The sequence below is a fragment of the Anas acuta genome, chromosome 19 (assembly GCF_963932015.1).
Source record: "Anas acuta chromosome 19, bAnaAcu1.1, whole genome shotgun sequence".
Lineage (NCBI taxonomy): Eukaryota > Metazoa > Chordata > Aves > Anseriformes > Anatidae > Anas > Anas acuta.
In genome coordinates, this window is record NC_088997.1 from 7,257,403 (window position 1) to 7,280,679 (window position 23,277).

Below are 23,277 nucleotides of genomic sequence, written 5' to 3' on the forward strand. Positions count from 1 at the left end.
CATTAAACTGTATTAAACACAAGGTCTATAATTCTGGATCTGCTATATTTATATTGTATCACTGCAATTACCTGATGAGAATTTTCTGAGATTATTTGTAATTCTCTTTACAACAGTAATTTAATGGAGTCAAAATAACAGAATAAGAAGCAGAAAATAGAAGAACAGTGCAAAAATGGTAATTTTGCTATGGGAAGTTGGGACCTGCCATTTCAAATTAGTAGAAACTGTGAAGTGGGCATTACTGACAACGTGAATATAGTAATTGGGGTTGATTTCCTGGCACTTTGCCGAATCCTCTGACTAGTGCCTCGCGAGTTAATTATAGCTCTCCTAGCAGAGTGGGGACACTCGGCAGTGACGCAGGGAGCCGAGGAGCACGCAGGCCTCCACTGAAGCAACCTTGGAGCACTGGGTGAGGGAGGCAGAACTCTGCTGCTGATCCCATCAAGGGAAATCCTTATGGAAGTGCAGATACAGTGCAAGAGGACGCTGAGAATAAATAACCTGTTAGGCTTTTACATGGAAAGAAGAAAGAATCTGTTCTACCAAAGGGTCATCGTTTTATCCATTATAACAAGTCACCTGCATCCAAAATTCAACAAGATTCTTATCATAACCTTTGCCTTTAACTAGTAGAGTTTAATTAATTTGGCAGAACTACACAACTCTTTTCTAAGCGATAACTAGCTACCCTCTTGGGTTCCTTCTGTAATCATTTCCTTTGATTAACTTTACTGTATTTACACAAATTAACACATGTATTTCATACATGTTACAACAAATTAGAACAGAAGAATTAAAAAGCAGCCTGCCAACTTAAAAACTGAGCAAGTGGAACTTTTGAATTAAAGCAGACAGCGTTATTAGCTGATTATTATATGGAGAACGTTCAGAAGAAAGAACATGCCCTTTCCATTTTCATTTTGTATTACCAGTGATTACATGATATATCTTAAATTATAATTTGAGGTAAAACTATGATTAAAAATAATTTAAATATTGCACAACAAGTTAATTGCTCTGGAATTTCTTCATCTTTGTTCCTGTTCTTTGATTCAAAGGCTCTGTGCGCAGGGTGCCTGCTCCACGCGTCCCGCCCGAAGCGCGGGGCCAGGACTCCCTCGAGCACGTCGCCTTGCGGCCGCGACCAGGCCTCACGGGCCGGGAGGCCATTATGGAGCACTTCACGATACGCCCTCTTTGCTCCAGAGCGCTGCTGCACACTCTGAGGCAGAGATGTGTGGTGGTTCTCTCTTCTCACAGAACTTTTGGGTAGTAAAGAGGAAAAAAATGAACAAAGGAAAAAACACAGCCCTCTCCCCAGTGGCCCAGAACTGAGCAAAGCACAAGCAAACAGGAGGACGCCAGTGTTCAAGTGCCTGCTTTGTCACTGTCACAAACCAAAAGCGACTGCCTTAATCACAAGTCCTTGTGTTTTCGGGATTACTTTCTTTCCAAAAAAGTCCATATGACACAAATATTCAGGAAACAAGCCATTCACCTTAAAACCACAACCTTAATTTGCATGGCATGTGAAAAAGCCAGCACAGCAGCAACTGCCTCAGTAGGCCAGCGCTGAATCACCAGTGCAGGGCATGGACGACCCCTGCTTAGATTCACCGTGTCAGGCAGGCAAAGGGGCCCTGGATGCATCCCCCTCGTTTCAGGCACACCGTCTGATTCCCAACCCAGACCTCCTCTCAGATGACTTCCTTCCCCGCTTGGTGGAGTTGTCTGGGAGCAGCCATTCCCATTAAAACTTTATCAAAACATCTTCCCATGAGAAGTCTGGTTTGATCAACTGGCACTGCAATTCAATTCTTTTATGAGAAACATTCCCAAATACCTCTACCGGGGGAGTATTGCACTTCCAAGTTTGAGGCCAGTAACAGGCTTACACATGATAAGATGGAGCGAACCCAGATTAAGGCAGTTGGTGAAATTTAAGAGTCCTGTTTGGACCTGTTCGCTTCAGTCAATGAGAAAAGCAAGAACTTCAGGCAACTTTCTTTAGATGGGGTCAAATTAGGGGAAAGGAGAAGCTGTGAGGTCGTCTGATTTTTTCAACGCAACCACGAGGAAACAGTCTCCTCAAATGAAGGAGAGGACAGTGACTATGTCCTTGCTGCAAGAGGAAATATTATCTTAGCACAAGAACATTGCTTATTTTGATAAATTTAATAGGGAATTTTATTCTGCAAGATCTAAGGCTTGAGATACATGTTGCAGGAGTGGGTGCAAAAAACCCCATGTTAGGATTACTGAGCAGTTTGCCCATCTTTAAATAAATGACTTCCTTTTAAGCATAAAGACAAATAAAATCACACTGATGTAAAAACTACCCATGAGCAAGGGCATAAGAAAACATGGGCTGTGCAGGATGAGACCACCTCTTTCAGCAGCTCTGCAGCTGGACCTGCTTAAACCAGCAGAGGTTCCTCCCTAGAGGTTTGTTTTTTCCAGTTACTCCTGTACTCTGCATTTCTACTTTGCTATTTTACACGGATTTAAGAGAACTAACAAGAATAACTACAAGCACTGGAGTATAGAAACTAACTTCTTGTACAAATAAGCCACCAAAATTACTCACGCTGCCAACCTGACAAAAATGACACTAAAACTTTAACCTCCTCTGTGGAAAGAAAATACCCCTATCCATCTTGCCAAAGAGGAAGAAAAGAAGTCAAAGCAGTGAAACCTCCGGTGAGAATGAACACAGAAACCCAAATGAGACTCCTGCCTCTGAGCAGCAATGGTACTGAGACCCTCAACCCACTTGGTATACCTAGCAGATAATTTACTATCTTGTCCCATGGACTATGGAAAATTACACTTCCTCGTACGTGAAATCTCTGCTCTACTTTACTGCTCACTGCTTTACATGTTGTCCAACACCAGCACTTGATCAGTAACGCACTGCGCTGCAATCTTTTCCAGGTTAAGAAAAGGTGTTTTGGTGGTCATACAAAGCAAGCACAGAAGGTCCTTATACAGACACACAACGCTGCTTGCCACCACTTCTTGAGCTCTGGCTGTGAATCCTCATGCACAGCCAGCTCCCTTACTTTCCCCCCTCCAACAGCTCCACCATGGAGCTCCAGTGCCCTGCTAACCATTGCTCTATTGCAGCCAGGGAGTTTTTTTCTGGGAATTCCTGAAGCCCCTGCCTTGCTTTCCCCTATCAGCAGGTCCAGCCAAAGAGACAGAATAAACATGGAGTGTTCACAAGGTATCAAGCAGCCCCTGCAAAAGAATCTGTCCAGAAAGTCCAAGCTCGACTTTTATGATGCAGATTCAGTGATTCCTTCCTCCAAAAGAAGGTGCCAGAGAGTAGGACAGAAAGCATTTCACTACCATAGCTCAGGATGGATCTGAAACAAATCAAGGTGAATTGCTAAGAAGCTAACAGCCAGTTTTAAGGTATAAACTTAACATTAAATACAAAACAAGCAACAGAACAGCTGATTTTGTTCAAGAAGATAACAAATTCATGCAACTGGGAAGTCTGTTCAAAGTAATTCTTAAAACATTTTTCATAATTAAAAGTATTTCTACACCCATTATTTTTGTAGGTGTTGGGAAAGTAAGTTTCTTTAGTTGCTGACAAATCGAGTACACATGATTTATGGATTTAAATATGGAAAAAAAAAACACAACAATACACCTAGAACATGTATGAAAGTACTACGCTATGCTTCAAGCAGTCAACAAAAAGGTAGCTTAGACTAGTTTAAAAAAAAAAAACAAAACAGGGCAAGCAAACACCACCTTCGGAATACTATAAATGATCAATCTCTGGAATTTTCCTTTGATTTTGTGTAGAGAACAATCTTTGACTTTTCGTCTTCTCATTAACTTACCATGAACTACCTCCCAATTAGCTCATGGGTTAGAAATACGACAGAAAAGTGCAGCTGAAATTTTTAAAGCATGAAGACTTACTGACAAGGATGCAGACTTCTGCCAGTCTGTTCTGACAAGCATTCATCTACAAAGCACTTTATCAATACTAAAGCAATCTATGCTGCTGTTACACCTTCACGCCGACTTGCTGTGTCACACTGTATACAAAACTTGGGCACCTACCACAGCTTCAGCAAAATACACAGCACTCCACAGAGCTATCCAGGAAAATCATGTTCCTTAGACTGAAATGTTTGTTGTTGTTATTATCTGACTGTTTCACAAAAATGAAACTTTATACAGCCCAGCAATACAGAAAGGCAAATATGAGAAATGTATACACTTTCCCCCTAAAATTTATTTTTAAGGGAAAGATATAAAATTTTGACCTTTCGCAGTCTTTCCTTACAGGCCAAGAATTGCCTTGTTTAATTTTCTCTTTCTTTCAACTCTCATCTCCCCTTCTGCTCTTATACACTAAAGAAATATTTAAAAGCACCCTATGGCATGTCTACCATCACTGCACAAGCAGAATGTGCATATTCTGTTTAAAAACACTACCGTACTTGAAAATTCTGGAAAACTATTTAAGGTATTTTTAGAGTATTGATAAGTGAATAATCTTTCGTTTAAAGAATTCCCATTAAGGAGCGATTGTTTTCCTTTCTGGGAATTTGCTGGTACCAGCCTAGGAACTCCACCCAGCAGCTTTGGGAGTTGTCTTTTCTTACTTAGTCATTCTGCCTTGGAAAGCCTCCAACCAAAGATCCCAACCTGCAAGACCCTGTTTTTAAAAAGATAAACACTGTGATTTTTAGCTGCTAAGCATCATTTTTCTATCCACCCACTGATATTATGGTTAATATTTCCTTTTTATCTAGTAAGAGCTGTTACAATTCCCAGAAATAGCTTTTCCTCATAGATTTACATACCTTTCTCCTATTCTGACTCCAGAATGTTAAGCTTATAAGCTGAATGCATCGAAGACCAAACATCAAGAATCTTCTCACTCAATTTTTTATCCCACTAATATTATTCTGCTGTCAGCACCACTTCTGATTGTGTATCATTGTATAAAAGCCATGAAACAAACAGGATTTGCTCCTAAATACAAGAAGGAAAGAAGGGGGAGAGAAGTAGCAGGGTAGTGGCCAAAAGTACATTTATTTACCATTTGGTAACCATCATGTTTCATTGACATTTAGAAAGCAATCTTTTAGCTTTTAGTAATTGTCAACACAAGAGAAAACGTGTAAGTTTTACTAACAGGAACTTCAATATTAGTGTGTCCAAGGTCTAAGGATAATTGAATTAAACCCTAGAACATTTCAAGCACAATGTATTTGTTTACTAGTTATCCCTTTATTATTTTATACAGTCAACAAATGTAGCTGTTCAATGTTCTGGATTTTAATTAATTCCAACATTAAATTCTGATTCCTGGCACAAATTTGAAGAGATCAGACTGAAGAATATCAGAGCACGGAACACACTAGGTTCTATAAATATAATCTAGCTGACAACAGATAAATCTTTCCATAAGACTGGGTCATTGGAATACTAATTGCCAATTTTCCTCCTCTGAGAGCAAGGAAAAGTCAGTACATTGGTAAAATTAAATTGTTGGTTTCAATAAAAATACTTTATTTCTCAACAGCTCAGATTTGGCAGCAAGATCTCATATAACATCATTTACACCTGATTGTGTTTCACTTCCAATTTTTTAATCCTGCAAGGTAAAACGCAAATACTCATGAAAGGGGCATGCAACTAATGCCAAAGTTTCAATTACAGACCTTCCTATTTGGCAGCAGCAAGTCAGGACTTGCAAGCCATCTTCTCTTCCTTCAAATCACCATGCTTACTAAAGGAGCAAAGAAACCTAGAGATACTATTAGCACTTACGTGTCTGCTTATCCTTAAATGCTGCAGATGATGCTATATCTAAGCACGTAGCATTCACAAGGAAAAGACACTTCTTCATCCTCTTTTATAGAAACGCAAACAAAATAAAACTAACAAGAGGAGAACTGTCACAGAGAATGATCGAACTTGTGAGTTCATTCATTCTTTTGACTTCTTTTTAGTGTATATTTTTCCAAGTGCCTCCCCCCCTCCCCCCCCCCATTGTATGGGATCATACTTACAGGCATAAAATAGTGGTGCATTTAAAAAAAAAGAAAGCTAAGTTCTAAATAAATAAATAAAAACATCTGATTTGGAAATGGAAGAGCAGAAAACAGACAACGATGACCCTGAGCCCCCCAAAATACAGACATGCTCTCATAACTGTATTCTGAAGCATGAAGATATCATATGTAACTACTCCACCATATACTACACTTAGAAACCTGAATGTCTATGAACTTAATCTGTAATCATCAACACTGTAATGACTTTTGGGGGTTATCAAAGTTCTTCATTACAGGTCTGTGACAAGACAATCCCTTTTTAAGGTCACAGAAATGAGCATTTGATCAGATAAACAACAGATAACAGAACGCTCATACCCACCGAAAGCTACTTTTGGTTCTGAACAGCAGTTCAACAACGTGCACTTTGCCAACTCAGCCATCTCCCCAAAATACTTCTAACATTTCAAAAGTTCACAGGCAAAAACATGTTGTGTCTCTTTCGTCTTCTATCAAAAAAAAAAAAAAAAAAAAGCAGAAATCTTTTTCCTTGCTCCAAAATTCCACTGATCTGGGAAACAGCACAGCAGGATTTAATTTTGGACCAGCAACAGGTTTTAAGAGTCAAATACCCTCCACAACATACAGTCTAAATGTATCTATTTTACCAAGTTATTCCTCACATAAAAAAATCCTTATCAGAAGCTGTTTTCTGAGACTTTATTTATTCACTTGCCTATGGATGTGCTAATACTACTCCAGAGACACAATTTACTGGAAAACCATGTCCATTGGAGGGGTATTGTAGCACTCCTGCCCTAAGACATTACTGGTTTCACCTGTAACTACTTTTATATGTATAAATATATAAAATAGCTTTACACAAATCCACACACAGCATCTGAGAGCCTTTGCTCTAACTCAGAGAAATTTCACCAGAAGAATTCCAACAGAAGTTTAGGCAAGTAACATGAATTCACAGATCCCGTCCCCTTTAGGAAGTAATTGTGAGGGTTGGGGGGGAGGCTGAGCAAATTACCTCTTATGGGAGATCAGCAAAAAGTATCCCCCACAAAAGGCAGTGGTGAGGATCTTCAAGGAAGCATCCAGCAACACCAAGCTTACACACCCATCTCTACGCTTCTTTGCTGCTGACAAAGAGCAAGGCTCTAGCACTGCGGAACCACAACTTTAGGTCTAAAGATGCTTTTTTTTTTTTGGTGAAGGACATTACCGTTCAGTCAAGCTTGCCTTTATATGCCACCATCCAGTGGGGAAGAAGCCCTCAAAGCATTAAGCTTACTGATTTCCTAAGCAGAGGGAATTGCTATTAAAAATGCTATTTAGACAGACGGGTATCTATGGAAGTCTGCTACACAGCCTCATCAAACTCATTAAAACTACCTTAAGTCCTGGGCTTGGGAGTGTAATCCCTTTAAGAAACCTGCAGACTAGGCTAGGAGAATAAAGGGAGAGTGGGAACCGAGCTGAAAAATGCATGAACCCTGTTCAGCCAGCAGTCGGCAAGGGTAAAGGATCCCCCACCCAGTGCCCATTTTCTCAGGTATCCCACCAACGTCCTGCTGCACACTGGCTCCTGCTGACACTGAATTTAGGGAACTACACCCAGGCTTTGTCGTTCAGGTCAGTGGCAGCTGGACGGGGCACTGTGAGCCCTTCAGCCTCGACCTCCTCTGTATCAACTGCACTACAGCAAGGGAGCTCTCCTCTTCGGGCTGGCCATGTGTAAAATTAACCACCAGTCTTGATGGCAGGCGAGGGCTCGAGTGTGTGCCTCCCACCCGTGGCTGTGCCTCGTGGCACAGAAAGCCTCCCCCAGGAGCAAAGCTCTGCACCTCGCTCATGGCTTCAGACAGTCCCGACAACTCATCTTCAACTTACAGGCACAAATGAAAAAGCACCTGGCAGAGCTGATCGCCTTTGAGGCTGTTTTCTTGTCTATGAAGCTGCCCCAGCCCGTGGGGAGACTGAGAAAAAAGCACAGGCTGAGGCTGTGCGATGCCACAGGCCTCTTATTTACAGAGATGGACAATCAAAAATAAAATAAATCATTTTTCAATTACGTGAAAACGCTGCAAAGAGAGGGAATCGTGGAAGGGCACTGGACATGTTCTCCCTAGCAGCAGGATGGCACAGCCCTGTGTGGTGCTGGACGCGGGACGAAAGGCTGCAGGAGGAGCCACGGCGCTGAGCTCCTGCCTCCAAAAATGCCATCCTTAGGCAAGCAGCACCTCGCCTGCACGTGGCACCACGAGGCCCCACATGAAGACTCCCAGTACAGTGACTAGGCAAAACGCAGAGACACGGAATCAGATGGTTCCCTATGGGGTCAAAGCAGAAAAACTGATTCTTATTAAGCTGCATTACCAGAGCGAAGCAGGAGCTCAATAATTTACAGCCAGAGACAGGCTAAGTGTCCATTAGCATTACTGCCTATGGATGCACGATTTCTTTTGTTCCACATTTTTAAGGCCTCTGAGACCAAGTCTGGCTCCCTGTCTTTCCCTCTTCCTGGCTCTCCAGACCCCTTCCCTTCACTCCAAAGAGGAGCCTTCCCCTCCTGCATCCCCTGTGCCCCCAGACGGTGAGTAAAGAAGAAGGCAAGGTTATTTGCTGTGAATCTGGACACAGCAAACACTCTCTAATGGTATCCAGTACACTAAACTCAAGGCAATTTTAAGGAATTGTGAGGTCAGAGGCGATCCAAATTGTAGGAATGCATCAGAGCTGTGTGCTCGCTCTTCAGACACATCAGTGGCTCCGTTTGGGAACAAAAGAGCCTGATTTTTTTATTTTTTAAATAGTTGTCTTTCAGCATCAGTAATCTTGAAAAGGGCAAACTTGAAACCAAACAAAAATGTAACATTAAGTACTAACACAGGAAAAAAATAAGCCAGATCAATCATCACAGAAAACCGGTCTCATGCTATAAATGGTGTCTGAACCTCCGTAAATGCGTTCGTGCCCTTTCTGCCTTCAGAAACCAACGCTGAGCGGCTAAGTCATTTGTGCCTCTTCCACTAATGAGCAGTGCACATCCCACTTCGGTCCCTCTTTTCTCCCAGACATGATGACCTCAGGAGCTGGCACTCGTTTGACAAAAACCTATCCTGTGCGATCGTCCCCAGCTTCTGGAGGTTCAAAGAAACCATTACAACGCCTTTATTGACAGGTCAGGACTGGCTGTCCAAGCAGTCTCCACCAGAAACAGATGAGTAAGAGTATTTGAGTAGCGGCCTGGATTTTTTTGAAATGAATAGAGCTGTTTTATATTCAAGTTACCTGCACTCTTCACATGTACAGTTTTGAAAGGAGTCATGCAAAATTACTCCTCTTGCTCCCCAAACCTCCAAAGTGAGACTTGAGATATTTTTTCAGACTGACAACATATGGGGTAGAAGGGGGGAATAATCACAGAACAAAACTAGGACCCCAGACCAGGACCAGGGCTGCAAGGTAGCACTGATGGACCCTCCTCACCGTGTCCCCAGCTTTGGGCTGGGCACTGGTGCTAGCTCCCCATCGCAGGAGATAACGGCGTGATCCCGTTGGGATGAAGCAGGACCATCATCGTGTCTTTTACTCTTCCCCAAGGCTTTCATGTGAAGGGGGAAGGTGAGTGTAACGAGCTGCCAGCCACTCCTGCGGCTGACTAGCACCAGCCACCCAAGAGATGGTTGCACGATTTTGTATATATAAAGCTTGTAAAGCACTTTAGGAAGCTGTGGGATGAAAAGGACTATATAAACGTAAGATATTATTATTATTAAACCAGTGATCTGACAAGAAGAGACAGCTTTTCAAATCTGTACAACAGCTTGAGCTGAAGAGATCAGGGAGTCCAATTTGAAAAAATAATAATTTGAAACGAATCTGAGGATTAGAAGTGGCAGCTCTTTTGTGGATTCTCCATGGCAGGTAAATTTAGTAGGCTACTTTAATTTTGCATCGTTTTAACTCCTGGCAATGTCCTGTGCATTGAATCTGACAGAGAGACAGAGCGTTTGAAGCTGTCGTGGCTACATTTTAGTCTCCCAATTTTACAATCAGTGTTTGAATCTGCTGCTACAACTCCGGGTACAGAGATCAGAGGCTTATCAAAGAGGCATCCATTTCAAAGACAGGCAGCAGCTTTGACTTCATTCCTTCAATGCTTAAAATTCCTGAAAAAGCAGATGAGCATACCACAAAACAGGTCGGAAAGAAATCTCTCTATCAGCTGTAAACCTATTTCAGTATTAATTTTTTAAGGATCTATTTTGGTCTCACGTAAAATGTGTGCATTTAGCCGAGATAACGCTCTCAACAGGTGAGCTTAATATATTCCTTTTTCTGTAACCGAAAAGTGCATTTTAAACAGGCCTATGGCTTTATCAACCATTAATTGAAGAACTACTTCATCCTGTTACCTCCCTTTTTTTGGACTAAAAATGTCTTCCTTTCCTAACAAAGCATCACTTCGGTTCTTTTATTGCTGCCCTGCTCTAACTGCATGGATGAGCCGAGCGCTCTGCATGCAGCAGGACGTGCCGCTGGCAGCGAGCAGCGTGCTTTAAAGGCACGTCACTCCCCAGGACTGTGCCCAGCTGCAGCGTGCCCATGTCCACACTCGAGCCCTGACTTACAGCCCGAAACTTGGCTCTCAGTGACTGGGGTATCTCACCAGCATCCCCTCCGTCAGCTCAGCCCTGCTGGAACGGGGACCGGCTCTGCATAAGGGCAAGATGTGATGACAGGAGCAGCACGGTGAGGAGGGAAATCTTCAGACCTCACTTTTACTGTTGACAGCTCTTTCTCGTAAGCTGGAATAAATTTTTGTCTGCCTACCTGTACCATTGAGAAGAGTGAATGCCAAGGGTTTGCCTTCCTGCACACGCCGCCCATCACCCAGACCTCTGACCATCAGCCCCCAAGCCGAGGGCTTTGAAGAACAGGGATGGCACAGACCCAATGTGCCCCATTGGGTCTGTGCCCCACCCGGCCATGGAGAGCATCTCAGGACGGCCCAATGGATTTAGGGTTCCAGAGGAAAATGCATGGATTTTGGATACCCCAGCTCCTGCTGAGTCCCTGTAGAGAAGTGACTGCAGCCCCAAGCTTGATTCCCCACAGATTCAGCACATCTCATTTGCTTTCCCCACTTCTCCAGCTGCTCACCACCAGGAGTCAAGAAGCACATGGGACCATCAGCAACAGGTCTGTTTGCCAGACCCAGCCTTCCAAGCTCCAGTGATGCAGCAGGGGCCTGAAGCAGCTGGGAAACATGGGAACCCTGTCCAAAATCCACAGTGGGAGCAGCGGTCACAGGGAGGCACGGACATGCCCTAAGCACACAGAAGAACCCAGCTCTTGGTGCACAAACCACTGCTGATGCAGGACCAAGGTGTCTTAACTCATTCACATACTTTCAACAAGTGCTCCTGGCACAGTCATGCACTAAAGTAAAAGCTTTGTGGCTTAAAATGAGCTTCCAGAACTGCAGAATGTTTCCAAGCCCCCTTCTCAAGCAGCATCTCACTTAGCAGCACCCGGGGGCACGCAGGGCTCCTGTGCTGCCCTGGCCATGCCCGTCCATGGCACAGCCCAAAGACCTGGCACCCACCACAAGCACAGGTCCTGTGCTGCAGCTTCCCAGAACTTTCTTTTGGAAAGTCAGTGCGTGCTCAAGAGAGAAATACCCACCCCTATGCTAAAAAAAAAAAAAAAAAGGCACCAAAGTTGCCATAAATTAGCGTTAGCGCTTCACAAATGGTGAAACCGCAATTTTATGGTTTTAAACAGAGACAAGGTGGAATGGTGAATGGTAGCAATGTATTTCAGATGAAAGCTTTCAAGCAGATGAGAAATTGTAACAGGAGTTGGAACCTGAGTAACTACGGTTGCATTAAATTATTCCATCTGCAAGTCCATTAAAATTTTTTAATGGTTTTGTATGGCTTTTATATTTATTGGGTGGGTTTACTCCTATGTGACTCATACATATTTATTACCAGGATCCAGATAATGGTTATTAATAAAACTGCTTTTATTTGCATACTGTCTTGATGCTGGCCTAAATATTTACTACATGACTATAAAATTAAAAAATCCTCAACAATTATAAATAGCACCAGGGATGCATCATAACTTTACTTTTTGACTTTATTTTTCCCCTAAAATAAACAAAAACCAATCTGGTAAACCAATTATTTGTCTTTTCAAGTCCGGAAGACACTAATTCTTTCAAAGGCTTAAAGCACAATTTGTGTTGAGGAAGTAAGAAATCCAAAACTAAAAGCAAGCTAGTTTTTATAATTAAGAAAATACATATATTTCTACACATAATTATGAACAGTAACAAAAGCTCAGTATTAAAAAAGGTCCACTGAATCCCTGGAATTGTGCCTGCCAACTAAAACACCTACTATGAATTTAGTAATGGGTTATGCAAACATAAATTACAAGGCCAGACGTTTTAAAAGGAAAAAAAGTTGATTTATTGTCACATTGGAGACACGGCAGGATAGAAGCACAATTTCATTTTTCCATATATTCATCAACACTGCAGATGTGTTAATGCAAAAAGAATTCTAAAATAAAAGTGACTCTCAACTGCTCTAATTCTCATATGTCATTTAATTTACTTAAAAATGGTTACCAGGAAGCTTTTTTTTTTTTTTTTTAAGCAAGCAAAACATACTAAAACTATGGGAATGCAAACAGGTTTTCAAAGTATTTTACAAGTATTTCTCCTCCTAAACATTTGCCTCAAGATTTCATCCAAAACTGACCATAACAGAGCAATTCTCTGCAGAAAGTCTACTGTTGTTTGTTGTTAATAGAAAAGCTTACAACTGTCATCTAACCTAGTCATTTTGTTTGTGAGCATTTTCACTCAACATATTAATCGTTTCTGCTCTTGTTTCAAGCAGATCCAACTTTTCACTTATCCGCTGTCAGAACAATGAAAAGAATCTCTCGTAACTGGCAACTATTATTAAAAGAGTTATTCATGACAACATAATAATTTTAATGAGAACAACATGTTCCTTTAATTACACCTGAATGACTTTGAGGTGGTCCAGTGGATGAACTCAAGTAGATTTACAGCATATTTGTTCACAAAGTAAAAAGGAAAAGTACTAATTGAAGACGTTTAATTATTCCTTCTTCTGGTAAATATGCATAGGAAGGAAGGGCTGGCATCATGCTTGCCTGTTATTTTTATACGCTGCATCTTGAAAATAAGTCCACCTATTGCTCGAATGGCTCAAAGCAAATTTAGGAACTGAATTTCAGAACTGCTGTAAGTATCCAGCCTTATTTTTGTTCCATTTATATAACACATGGTTTCACACTTACCTTTAGAGACAGCGTAACACAGACCATAAGAATAGCTGTTAATTGGTGGTACCACAATGAGAAAAACCCCGGTTTTGTCAGCTAAATGAATTCAAATATTTGCCCTTTAAGAACTGTCAGTGATGCATTCAGTAAATCATGTCATTACCCTTAATGCACCTTTATTTAAGCTACAACCATTCTTCAGGAGGAAGGATGATGCCCTGTAGGAAATGGCCCATAAGATCAAGTTTTTTTCCTTCACCTTCAAGTTCTGGCCTTGAAAACCTCCTCTTAAACCTCCACTCAACCTTCCCCTTCCTCCTTCTAGCAAAAGCAAGCACAACTCAAGAAAAACAAATTATTTGCTTTGTATCATTTTCATTCTTAGTGACAGCAGAAAAAAGTAGCAGGGCATGTTTAGCCAGGCAGATTAATCTGTAACTATTTACTTACAAGTATGTTTTCTTAAAAACTACAGAAATATCAAAAATATCTCCTTTTCCCCTCCTCTGCAATGGAAAATACAGCACTCCTGACATTACTGAAATCTAATACCTGCAACTGATGTTGCTACAAGAAAAATGCATTCTTCAACTGTCAAGCACTTTTAACTAGAAAAATGCTTAAATAGTATAAATCTAAATTATCTGAGCAACTGGCTTCAGAGTAATTAATTTCTTGAACCACGCTAACACATTCAGTTGAATCAGATGTGTGTCCTTCTTGAGTATTTTTGGAGCTCTTGAATAAAGTAATCACCCATTTATTTTCAGCTTTATGGAAAGACTTTTGAGGTAAATGTGTTGTAGAAAATTGATTTTAGGTTTTATTTATTTATTAAGGAAATGGAGACAGAGATGGTATCTCAGTATCCTACATAACATGCTTTCAGACGAATGTTTCAAATTAATTTTTCTGCCTAGTAACATAAACTGCACGACCATTACTTCTGCAGGTGAAGGGAATTACTTTCCTAGCTTTCAGACTTCCCCTAATACTGTTGTACAGTTACATAGTTATCCCTGAAATCCCACAAACCAGCAACCTCCGAAATACAGACTCATTCTGCCAAAGCATCTTCTCCAGCCCTGTTACCTCAAAATAAACTAAAGGTTCGGCAGCCTGCCCACCTGCAGCCCTCGCTGCCATCTTCTCCCTGCTGAGCAAAGCAAAACCACTTGCTTTCGGAAAAGAAACCAGTCCTGGAGTTGCACTGAACACAGGAGAATTAAGCAGGCATACCAGGGAGAGCAAATAATGGATTGCAGGCGTTACAAAGGCTCGGTCCTTCTGAGCTCTTCTGCTGCCCAACACCCTGAGCAAGAAGCACTGCGAGCAAGAAGCAGTGTGTGCACAGCAAACACCGTCTGCAGAGATGCTGGCTAAGCTTTCTGGGGGTGATAAAGCTTTTATTTTATTTTATTTTTAAAATAATGTCCTGTAATTATAGTAATTAGAATGGTCAACATGCATAAAAATGGAGGTCAGTTTTATGAGAATCCTAGAAAAATGCAACTGTGAGTTACAATTCTTTTATTGTTCCCTCACTTCCAATAAGGTGAAAAGGCAATGAGAGATCATCACATAGGAAAACATGTCAGAAACACTGCTGTTTTCCCCATTAACAATTAGAATATTCTGAAGTCAAATATGTATTAAGTAATGACAACAAAATTATTGAGAACTCAAGAACAAAGATCTCCAGGATAAGGTTAGATCTGATTTAACCTTACTGACTCCTCCAGATTAGATTTTAGACTTTATTTTAAGGCATAGGGCTGTATTACACCAGTTTTCTGCAAGAAGATTCATAATAATAATATACTTCTTCATTTAGCTTTTGAAATAGCAAGCCATGCAGAACAAATTATCATAAATGGCATTTGCCTTGCAAACAGATTCTTCAGAAAATGTTAATAATCAATAAAAATACTGAAAGGGAGGACATTGCACCTAAATACCATTAGCCTGTATGTAAGGTATGCATCTAAGTTCCACACCTGCAAGTCACAGGTCTCTGCTCTTATAATCATGTTTTTTTAACAGAAGGAAATGGTAATGTTTTTAAATTAATATGGAGAGTATCTTAAATTTAACCTTCTCTAAGGTTTTAAATATGTGAAGGATCTTAAAAATATAAAACAAGTTTATAACAGAATTGAAAGAACATTGATAGCTCCATTTGAGTCATACAAATTAATAGAAAAGATTCTTTTTGAACAAACTGCTTATCTGCAAATTCCTTTCTTTTTCGCAAAAATCACTTAAACTCTCCTTTTCAAAATCATGAGAAGAGAGAAGAAAGGGAGAACTTAAGAAGCACTTCTACTCATTTTCTCCTACAGTAACTTTTAAGTACAGAAAGACGTTTAAAGGTGGTATTTTTTATTCCCTGCCATGTACTGAGACATCTACTATTTTCAAATTGTGTTAAGTACATTTAGTTGCATTATGGTAGCTAAACTTTACATAAACCTTATGTATGTTCTTTCCTACTCAGGACCCAAAATTAGCAGGATTCCCATATGTCCCTAGGGAAGAGGAGGAGGAACATCCCCACACTACGCACTCTCAGGCACACTGGAAAAGAAAATCAAAGTTAAAAAAAGAAAAGAATAAAAAAGAGTAGAACAACCCAGCTCTAGATGGCAGCAAATCAATATTCACCCCTATGTACACAGAAACTGAGAGCATCAAGTATTTTGAGACAGGCTGTGTATTTTCAGCAGTTTTTCTAGGCATGTCATTATTTTCACTTCGTTACACTCTAGACCAAAGCTGACTGTGCAAAGTTGTTAGGAATCAACCACACTTCACTACCAACAATTAGAACAAGACTCCTCTCGTTTCAATAACTTATTCAACCGGCAGAATTAATATTCCTTTTTTTCTTCCTAAGTTTAATTTGATTATCTTTTTTTTTGCAGAGACTATCTAACTCAATAGAACAATCCAGAAACGCTGGAGACTAAGAATTTTAGAATTTTAAATTCTAAAAAATTGGGCCGTCACTTAATAACTGAGATCATTTCCTTTCGTTAGAGTTGCCATTACAACGTTATTTTTGTATAATAAAGAGAGATCTTAAAAACATGCATCACCCTCATTTGTAACTTCATGAATAAAACTACTACAACTGCTATACTATTATTTTGGTAAAAAAAACTTCAAAGAATATATTTCAAGGAGACTAAACTACGGAGGCTCCTCTTTCGCCCCCTTTCGTGGCAGAGGCAGCATGGGGAGGTCATAGAGTAGGAGAGGGATGGTGGCAGTAGCTCAGGGAACAAGGGCAGCAAGGAAAGTCCAGGTTTTACATGGACTGGTCAAGTCACTCCTTACAGACTGACCAGGACAGCACAGAACTGACTATGTAAAATGATATGTGTGCTGTAAATACATTTTACACTTACTAACACGTGTCCACACTTACAGGATTAAACACAGCAGCCAGCATGGATGGTCCTGAGCAGCACCATCACTGTCACACCACAGGGCTTGTCCTTGTAACAGCGCTGGGGGTTAGCTGCGTTGCTTCACGCGGTGCTAAGACATGGTTTTCATATGCTCATTTCTTTCTTTTCCTGGCACCTTCCAATTTTCCATCTTGCAGGGCATTTTAAAGCTAGTTGCTTTGAGAGCATACTGTGCTGCCTATGCTTATAGGATCCTCCGTGTCCCTCAATAACTCCGTTCCTCCAATCTTTAATCTGCTTTGCAAAATACAGGTGTCAATTTTAGCATGTAAAGGTAATCTTGGCTTTCTAAACCTTGCCGATAGAGTACATTCACAACCTAGAAACACTGAAGAGCAACAACAGTGAGGAACCAACAGTGCAAGTTCTCATCAGGAAAAACCAGAGTGACCAAAGCAAAAGCCTGCAGGGTGAGCTCCTCCAGCCAAGGGGGACGCAGGCTGTGGGCACGGCAAATCGCCCAGCTCTGCAGAGCTCACGCTCTCCCATTAGAAAGCTGGCCTCGTCTTGCATTTCCCAAGAGCAGCCAGCCCAGACCTCTCTGGCTGCTTTCTTTTCCTGGACTTGACTTAACCACCTGTGTTGCAGGTGAGCCTGGTAATAATCAACATAGTTCAGCAGTTACCTAGTTTACATGGCAAAACCATAAATGCTGTTTTCAGTTGGAATCAATATTAAAAACAGGCTTAGAAGTGTTTGTTCAGGTGTTCACAAGCCACTTTGAACAAAGGGAAAACTAATTTTCCGATTTCAAGTTCTTTGAATGGCATGCACTCGGGTAGTCATGGTGCCAGCTAACCCCACAACCTCATCCTGTAAGGCTGTGTGCAGAGCTGTGTTCATCCCTACCCAGCCTTCAAGGGCTCCTGAGTCTTCCACTCCCCAGGTCTAAATTTGGACAGGAATCACCTGCTCCATTTTAAAATGTTTCCATGTATTACATGGCCATACCAGCACCCAGACCTGGTTACTGAGAAGCTGTGAGCTGTAGGACACACCTAAGCACGTGGAAATAACTTTCTGTTCCAAGAATGAAGAATGGGCAGTGCCACACGCCGCTCTCCACACTGGAATACATCTTGCCTTGGAAGTCAAAATCAAATGTGCAGCTACATAATGACTTTAGACAGTTAATACACTAGTAAGACTTGAAAATACTTACTATTCTTTTGGACCTGATGTAAAACGTATTTTCTTTTCCTGTTCCCATTTGGAAACAGAGGGACATGAGGAAAGGCATGGAGAGTTATAGATTAATCAGGTTTAAATATTATTGTCTTCCCTCCCTGCTAGTGTTTAACAAATTACTTATTTACTTCTTTTGGCATTTTTCACTATTGTTGTTGACAAGGTTAAAAGTATGCCCTGCCCAAAGTATTACATAAGCTTTTGAATGATTAAAACAGCTAAAGGTAAGCAAAAAGCAGTTACTCAACTAGGAATCTGGGTAGAAACCAAAGCAAAATTATCAACGTTAGGAAGTATCTTCACTTTGTGCCAAAAACTACTAACCTGCGCAACCAGAATTATTTCAGAGAAAGAGAGAGATTAAAACAAAGCCAAAGACTGTCACTCAAATGCTTCTGTATTCACACCAGAATCGGCATTCGAGGGCATGATGAATTAGACCAAGAATTTCACAGAGGTTAAAATACACAAAACGTAATGCAGTTACTCCCAACAGTTCAGGAATTATCACTGTAAGAAAATAATCTGATGCGGGGTGGCAATTCACATGACATATTTGGAGCTGCCTTCCAAATAACAGTCATGTAAAATGGATGTTTCAAGTAATCTCTTGGCCAGTCTCAGCCTTCCACGGTAGCTGCTCAAGATGGAACAAAATGAGCCTGAAAATACCCCAAAACATCTGTGGTAAGCAGGTCTGATACAACTGCTTAAAAGATGTGACGGGTACGAAGTATTTTTGTAATAACAGGAATTACAAACTCTTTCTTAAAGTTTCTGCATATAACAGCCACCACCTAACTTTCTGCTCATGAGGTCCCCAACCACGAAATACTTCTTCCTAGATTTATGTCCCAGTATGCCAAGTCAGAAATAGTGTTTTAATATATTTAAATACCAAGCCCTAGAGTCACTCCTATAAACATAAAATATTATTATATTTCTTTTGCAGCAATTTGATCATTTGCAAAGATGACAGAAATGATCCAAACAGATCTGTCACATCTTTCTGGAAGTCTTCTGAAACAGCAGCATAAATATCCTCAACTTCGCTTTTCTGCTACTCGGGAGATTGCTTACTGCAGACATTATGGAAAGTCTAGAGGACATCTCAGACAGCAATGGATAGGAAACTTGAGGCAATTGACACTTGTTTCCTGATTTATGGTGAGACTGGCTATGGCTGAGGGAAAGTGATGCTGGAACAGACTAAACCACTACTGCACCAACAGGGATGCATCCAGAATGAAAAAGAAAATGGAAAGTAGGACTCTGAAACAGGTTATTACATTTAACATTTCCAGCCACATTTTTTATACCAAGAAATATGTTTCTTCATCTTGGAAATTTAAATAAAGCTATATACTAGGTTACTTACTTATCTAAAGAACACTTCTGCAAACAGGCTGGTTTTCTATCACAGAATTCTTTCATTATTAAAAAAAAAGGAAAGAAAAAAAGAGTATGCTTTATGTTTTACTAACATAAATGGATCAGTTCAAAAATGCCAGTGGCTGACTGTGTGTTTCCTACCAACCTTAGGGAAGTTTTCACCACATCAGGTTTTCAGACAAAGTTGCAATTTTGGAAAAAATCAGCTCAAAGAGTTATAACCTTGCGTCCTAATGTTCTCTTGTCCTCCAAAATGGTCTAAGCTTTGAGTTTAATCCATAGACTTTCTTTTTTGGGAGGACAGAAAACAGCTGAAGACGAATGCAGCAGTGTGCAAGGTTAAACGTCTGTGTAGAAGTGAAGGCTTTCAGCAAGGCCAGTTGGACACCATCTCACTTATCCCTGTGGTACTGCAGCTTTTGCTCCTACGCACCTGTACCTACCACACTAATCACCTTGGATGGGACAGGGAGGCCCTGTCAGACCCAGCTCTGCTGAGCTAGGAGCAATGCCAGCATATCCAGCCTGTTAGAGCTGAGCTGGCTGTTACTATGGTTCAGATACTCTCTTTTGATCCCATTTTCATTCTTGAATTCTGTCAGAGAAAGTAGAAGAGGAGTTGGATTGTGTTTGCTGCTCAGAAACAGGGCTGCAGAAAAAAACATCACAGCAGAGAGGAAAGAAGAAAATATCAAAAATCCATGCAAGCTTATAAAGGAATGTGGTTTCCTGGGAATCCCATGATGCAGGATCAAGATGTAGAATCTAGCACAGATTCAGATTTCCCCAAACGTTAGGGATGTTCAGAGCCATTGTTTTGAACTTAGTCTGTGAATGAATAAAACAACTCAATTCCCTTCAAAAATATTACACGAAGGGCTAGGTAACTATATTTTATAAAAGTATTTTTAAAATTTTACCATCAAATGATTTAGCAGTGGAGGACATTCACTCCATCTTGCTAACTGAAAAGAACTAATTGCATATTGTTTTCCCCACGATATCTCTTGAACTGACGATACAGAATGCATAATTTTCCTCTGCACATCAACTCCCACTGAGCTACAAGGCCCTCTGTCAATGCTCTTAGAAGTGCAGTGTTGGATTTTTTTTTTTTCCCCGTCAGTAATCTTCTGCTCCATAAAAATAAAATTGGCCTAAAGAAACCATCCTGAGACAAATCTGTAAGCATGCTATCAGTTAGGAGCTGGCAGCTGCAGCCCCAGCCTGAAGAATCGGTCGTTTTCCTTACAGGAAGAAGTGGAAGGAAGCAAGAAACTCAAATAAGTTTTGAAGAATGAACTTAAGCTTCTAGCAAATAATTTGAAAATGTGGCCCCAGAAATCTACTTATTTTCTCAATTTTGTACAATTTCTTTATTCTTTCACTTCTCTCCATCCCCAGAGAGAATGGGGGAATCATTTTCCACCTGTAAGGGGAATCAACCAACTCCTTGCCCTTTCAGAGATTTCATTTACTCTCCATATTCTTTTGCACCTACTTAAAGTTGCTCTTCTTCTTTTAAAGCTGCAGTCCCCAAATCTTCTCTTTTTTCAAAGAAGCAGAACTGCTTTCTGCCCCATGAAGCCTCCTCAGGGCATCAGTTAAGCAATCCCCTATTTTCCCTCTCCCTGTGCTGGGTCAGGCTCCCCCAGCATCTCTCCCTCTGTACCAAGAGGAAGCAAAGCAGTATCTGCTACTTGAGAAGCAGCAGTAAAGGTTAAAAGAGCCGCCTGCTGCTTCTCTCCCAGACGGTTCTTGGAAGGAACCCATACTTGTGTATCAGTTATCTGGAAGGGGCTTTGAAACCCTAGAACACTCCTGGATGAACAAATTGCTGGCAGTCATTGGGAGAAAGGAAACGCACAGAACAAAAAAGCCCTACACATTGCTATGCATTCATTACAGATAATGAGTTTATATGCATTTTCTGTACCATTATGCATACATACAGGCAGGCAAACATTGCACAAGCTATCATAATCAGGGAAGAGTTTGAAAACTATCAGCTTCCTCCATGCAATGTTCACCTTTCCAAGGTCTGCCTAACATTGGTCCTGACACCTTTTACACACCACCTGGTACATGCGATGCACATCCTGTGAGCGGAGCTTCGTAAAGAGCTCAGCACTGACCTTGTTGCATTTCCAGTGAAATTAACAGCTGAACTTCATTTGATTTTTGGTGGAAAAATGAGCATCTTTTAAGTTATGCCCTTGATATAGATTTATTTAGGCAGCAAAATGTCACATGCTACATCCAAGTGCTAAGAGAGTTAGGTTTAACTGAAGCAGAATTTTTTTTTTTTTTTTGCGGTTCTCCAGGTTTTAGATTATTACAAAATTTAGAGCAAGCCTGTTTGAAGTCTAGTGTTCATACTTCCTCTAAAAAGTCATCTCATATTTCAGTGCTTAAAGAATACAGAAGCTGCCTGAAGAGAAAGCCATCAAATTGAAGAAGTCTTAGTTAAGAAAATTATGGAAACAACACATTAAGAAAAGAACTCATATATATGCCTACTACTGCAAGAAGCTCCAAAGACTGGAATAGCTTTTCTCCTTACCTCTGGAGTGTTTTTCTTGAACTCGCGACTTTGCTCGATAAGTTTTTTCCTAGACTGCTCACTTTCATCTTGTCGGTTAGCCAATATTGTTGCTGTGGCATCGAGTTCTCTCTGTCAAGAAAAACAACAAAAAAAGGGACTACAGTTAGAGTTCTCATTATCACCAAAATAAAAATAAAAGCTTGTATGTCCATCACATCATCTGGAATATCGAGGCGGCTGGGCTGTACAGCAGTACAGAACAAAGCACCAAGCTTCCAGAAAAGAGACTCCTGTGTTAGCATCGAGCGAAGGTCTGCAACCTTTTTCATTCCACCTTGCAACCAAAATACCATTTTTCCTGAAAAGCATTCATGCCTTTATCACAACATTACTCACGCTAACAGCAGAGGAGTGCAATACACACCTCCTAATGCCTCCCCAAAGCGAGTGAGGATGACAAATCTTGAACACGTTCAAGCCGGGTTTATTTTCACATGCCTGCAGATACTGGATTTTGCCTTTGTGAGCTTTTCTGTGAAGAAAGTTATGACTAACGTGGCTACTGGTTAATCCTGTGCTTCTGCCTACACTGGTTATGCTTCAGTCACTCAGCTGGTGAATGCTGGAGTATCTTCCAACAGCTTTCTACTCGGCTGAGCAGAAACGAGGCTTTCTACCAGGCCCAGCCCAGAGCGTTATCCCCACCAGAGTTCCTTTGCTCCGGCCCACGCTTCCAGATGCCACCACAATGGATTGAATGGTCACTTATCAGCACAGAAAGCAACAACACAGCCTTCCCTGTCAGCCTGTTCCCTTTCTGAGGTATTTCTACGTAGCAGGAAAAAAATAACAACTCGACTCAGCCATGGACACCACTCCCAAATCACTCGGAGTTGTAAGCAAGGAGCTGTAAGAGGAATTTGGGCATTGTTTCCCCCCCATATTTATTTTGAAATTTCATATGAAATGAAGGAAGAACTTGGCTGTGAGAAAGAAGTAGATGAGAAGTGAGAAAAACCTGCCAGAGCAAGACACCAAGAAGGTCCTCTTGGTGGCCACCTCCACCACCAAACCCTGCAACCTCTTGCTGCCAGCCCAGCCAGCAGCACACAGCAGCCCAAAAACCTCTGCTTGCCTTCCCCTCCTGCTGCCCGACAGCCACCAGCCCTGTCATCTCCACACACATGAAAAAATGTGGTAAAAATAGGGCAGATGCTGTTTATTTGAGATGTTTGAAAAGCTGACCATGCACTGGGTCCTGCCTGTGGAACTGGGCAGCCAGTGGAAGGAAACA

The 23,277-nt window shown here is 41.1% G+C and overlaps 1 protein-coding gene across 10 annotated transcripts in view; it reads right to left on the minus strand.

Annotated features, from left to right (window-relative positions):
• The window catches only part of CUX1 (cut like homeobox 1), a 268,204-nt gene that overhangs the window by 197,692 nt on the left and 47,235 nt on the right, over positions 1-23,277 (minus strand). For all 10 annotated transcript variants that reach the window (XM_068656096.1, XM_068656095.1, XM_068656097.1 and 7 more), the window contains exon 2: positions 22,002-22,112. In XM_068656096.1, coding sequence (XP_068512197.1) covers positions 22,002-22,112 — 111 coding nt within the window. The remainder of the gene's footprint in view (positions 1-22,001; positions 22,113-23,277) is intronic.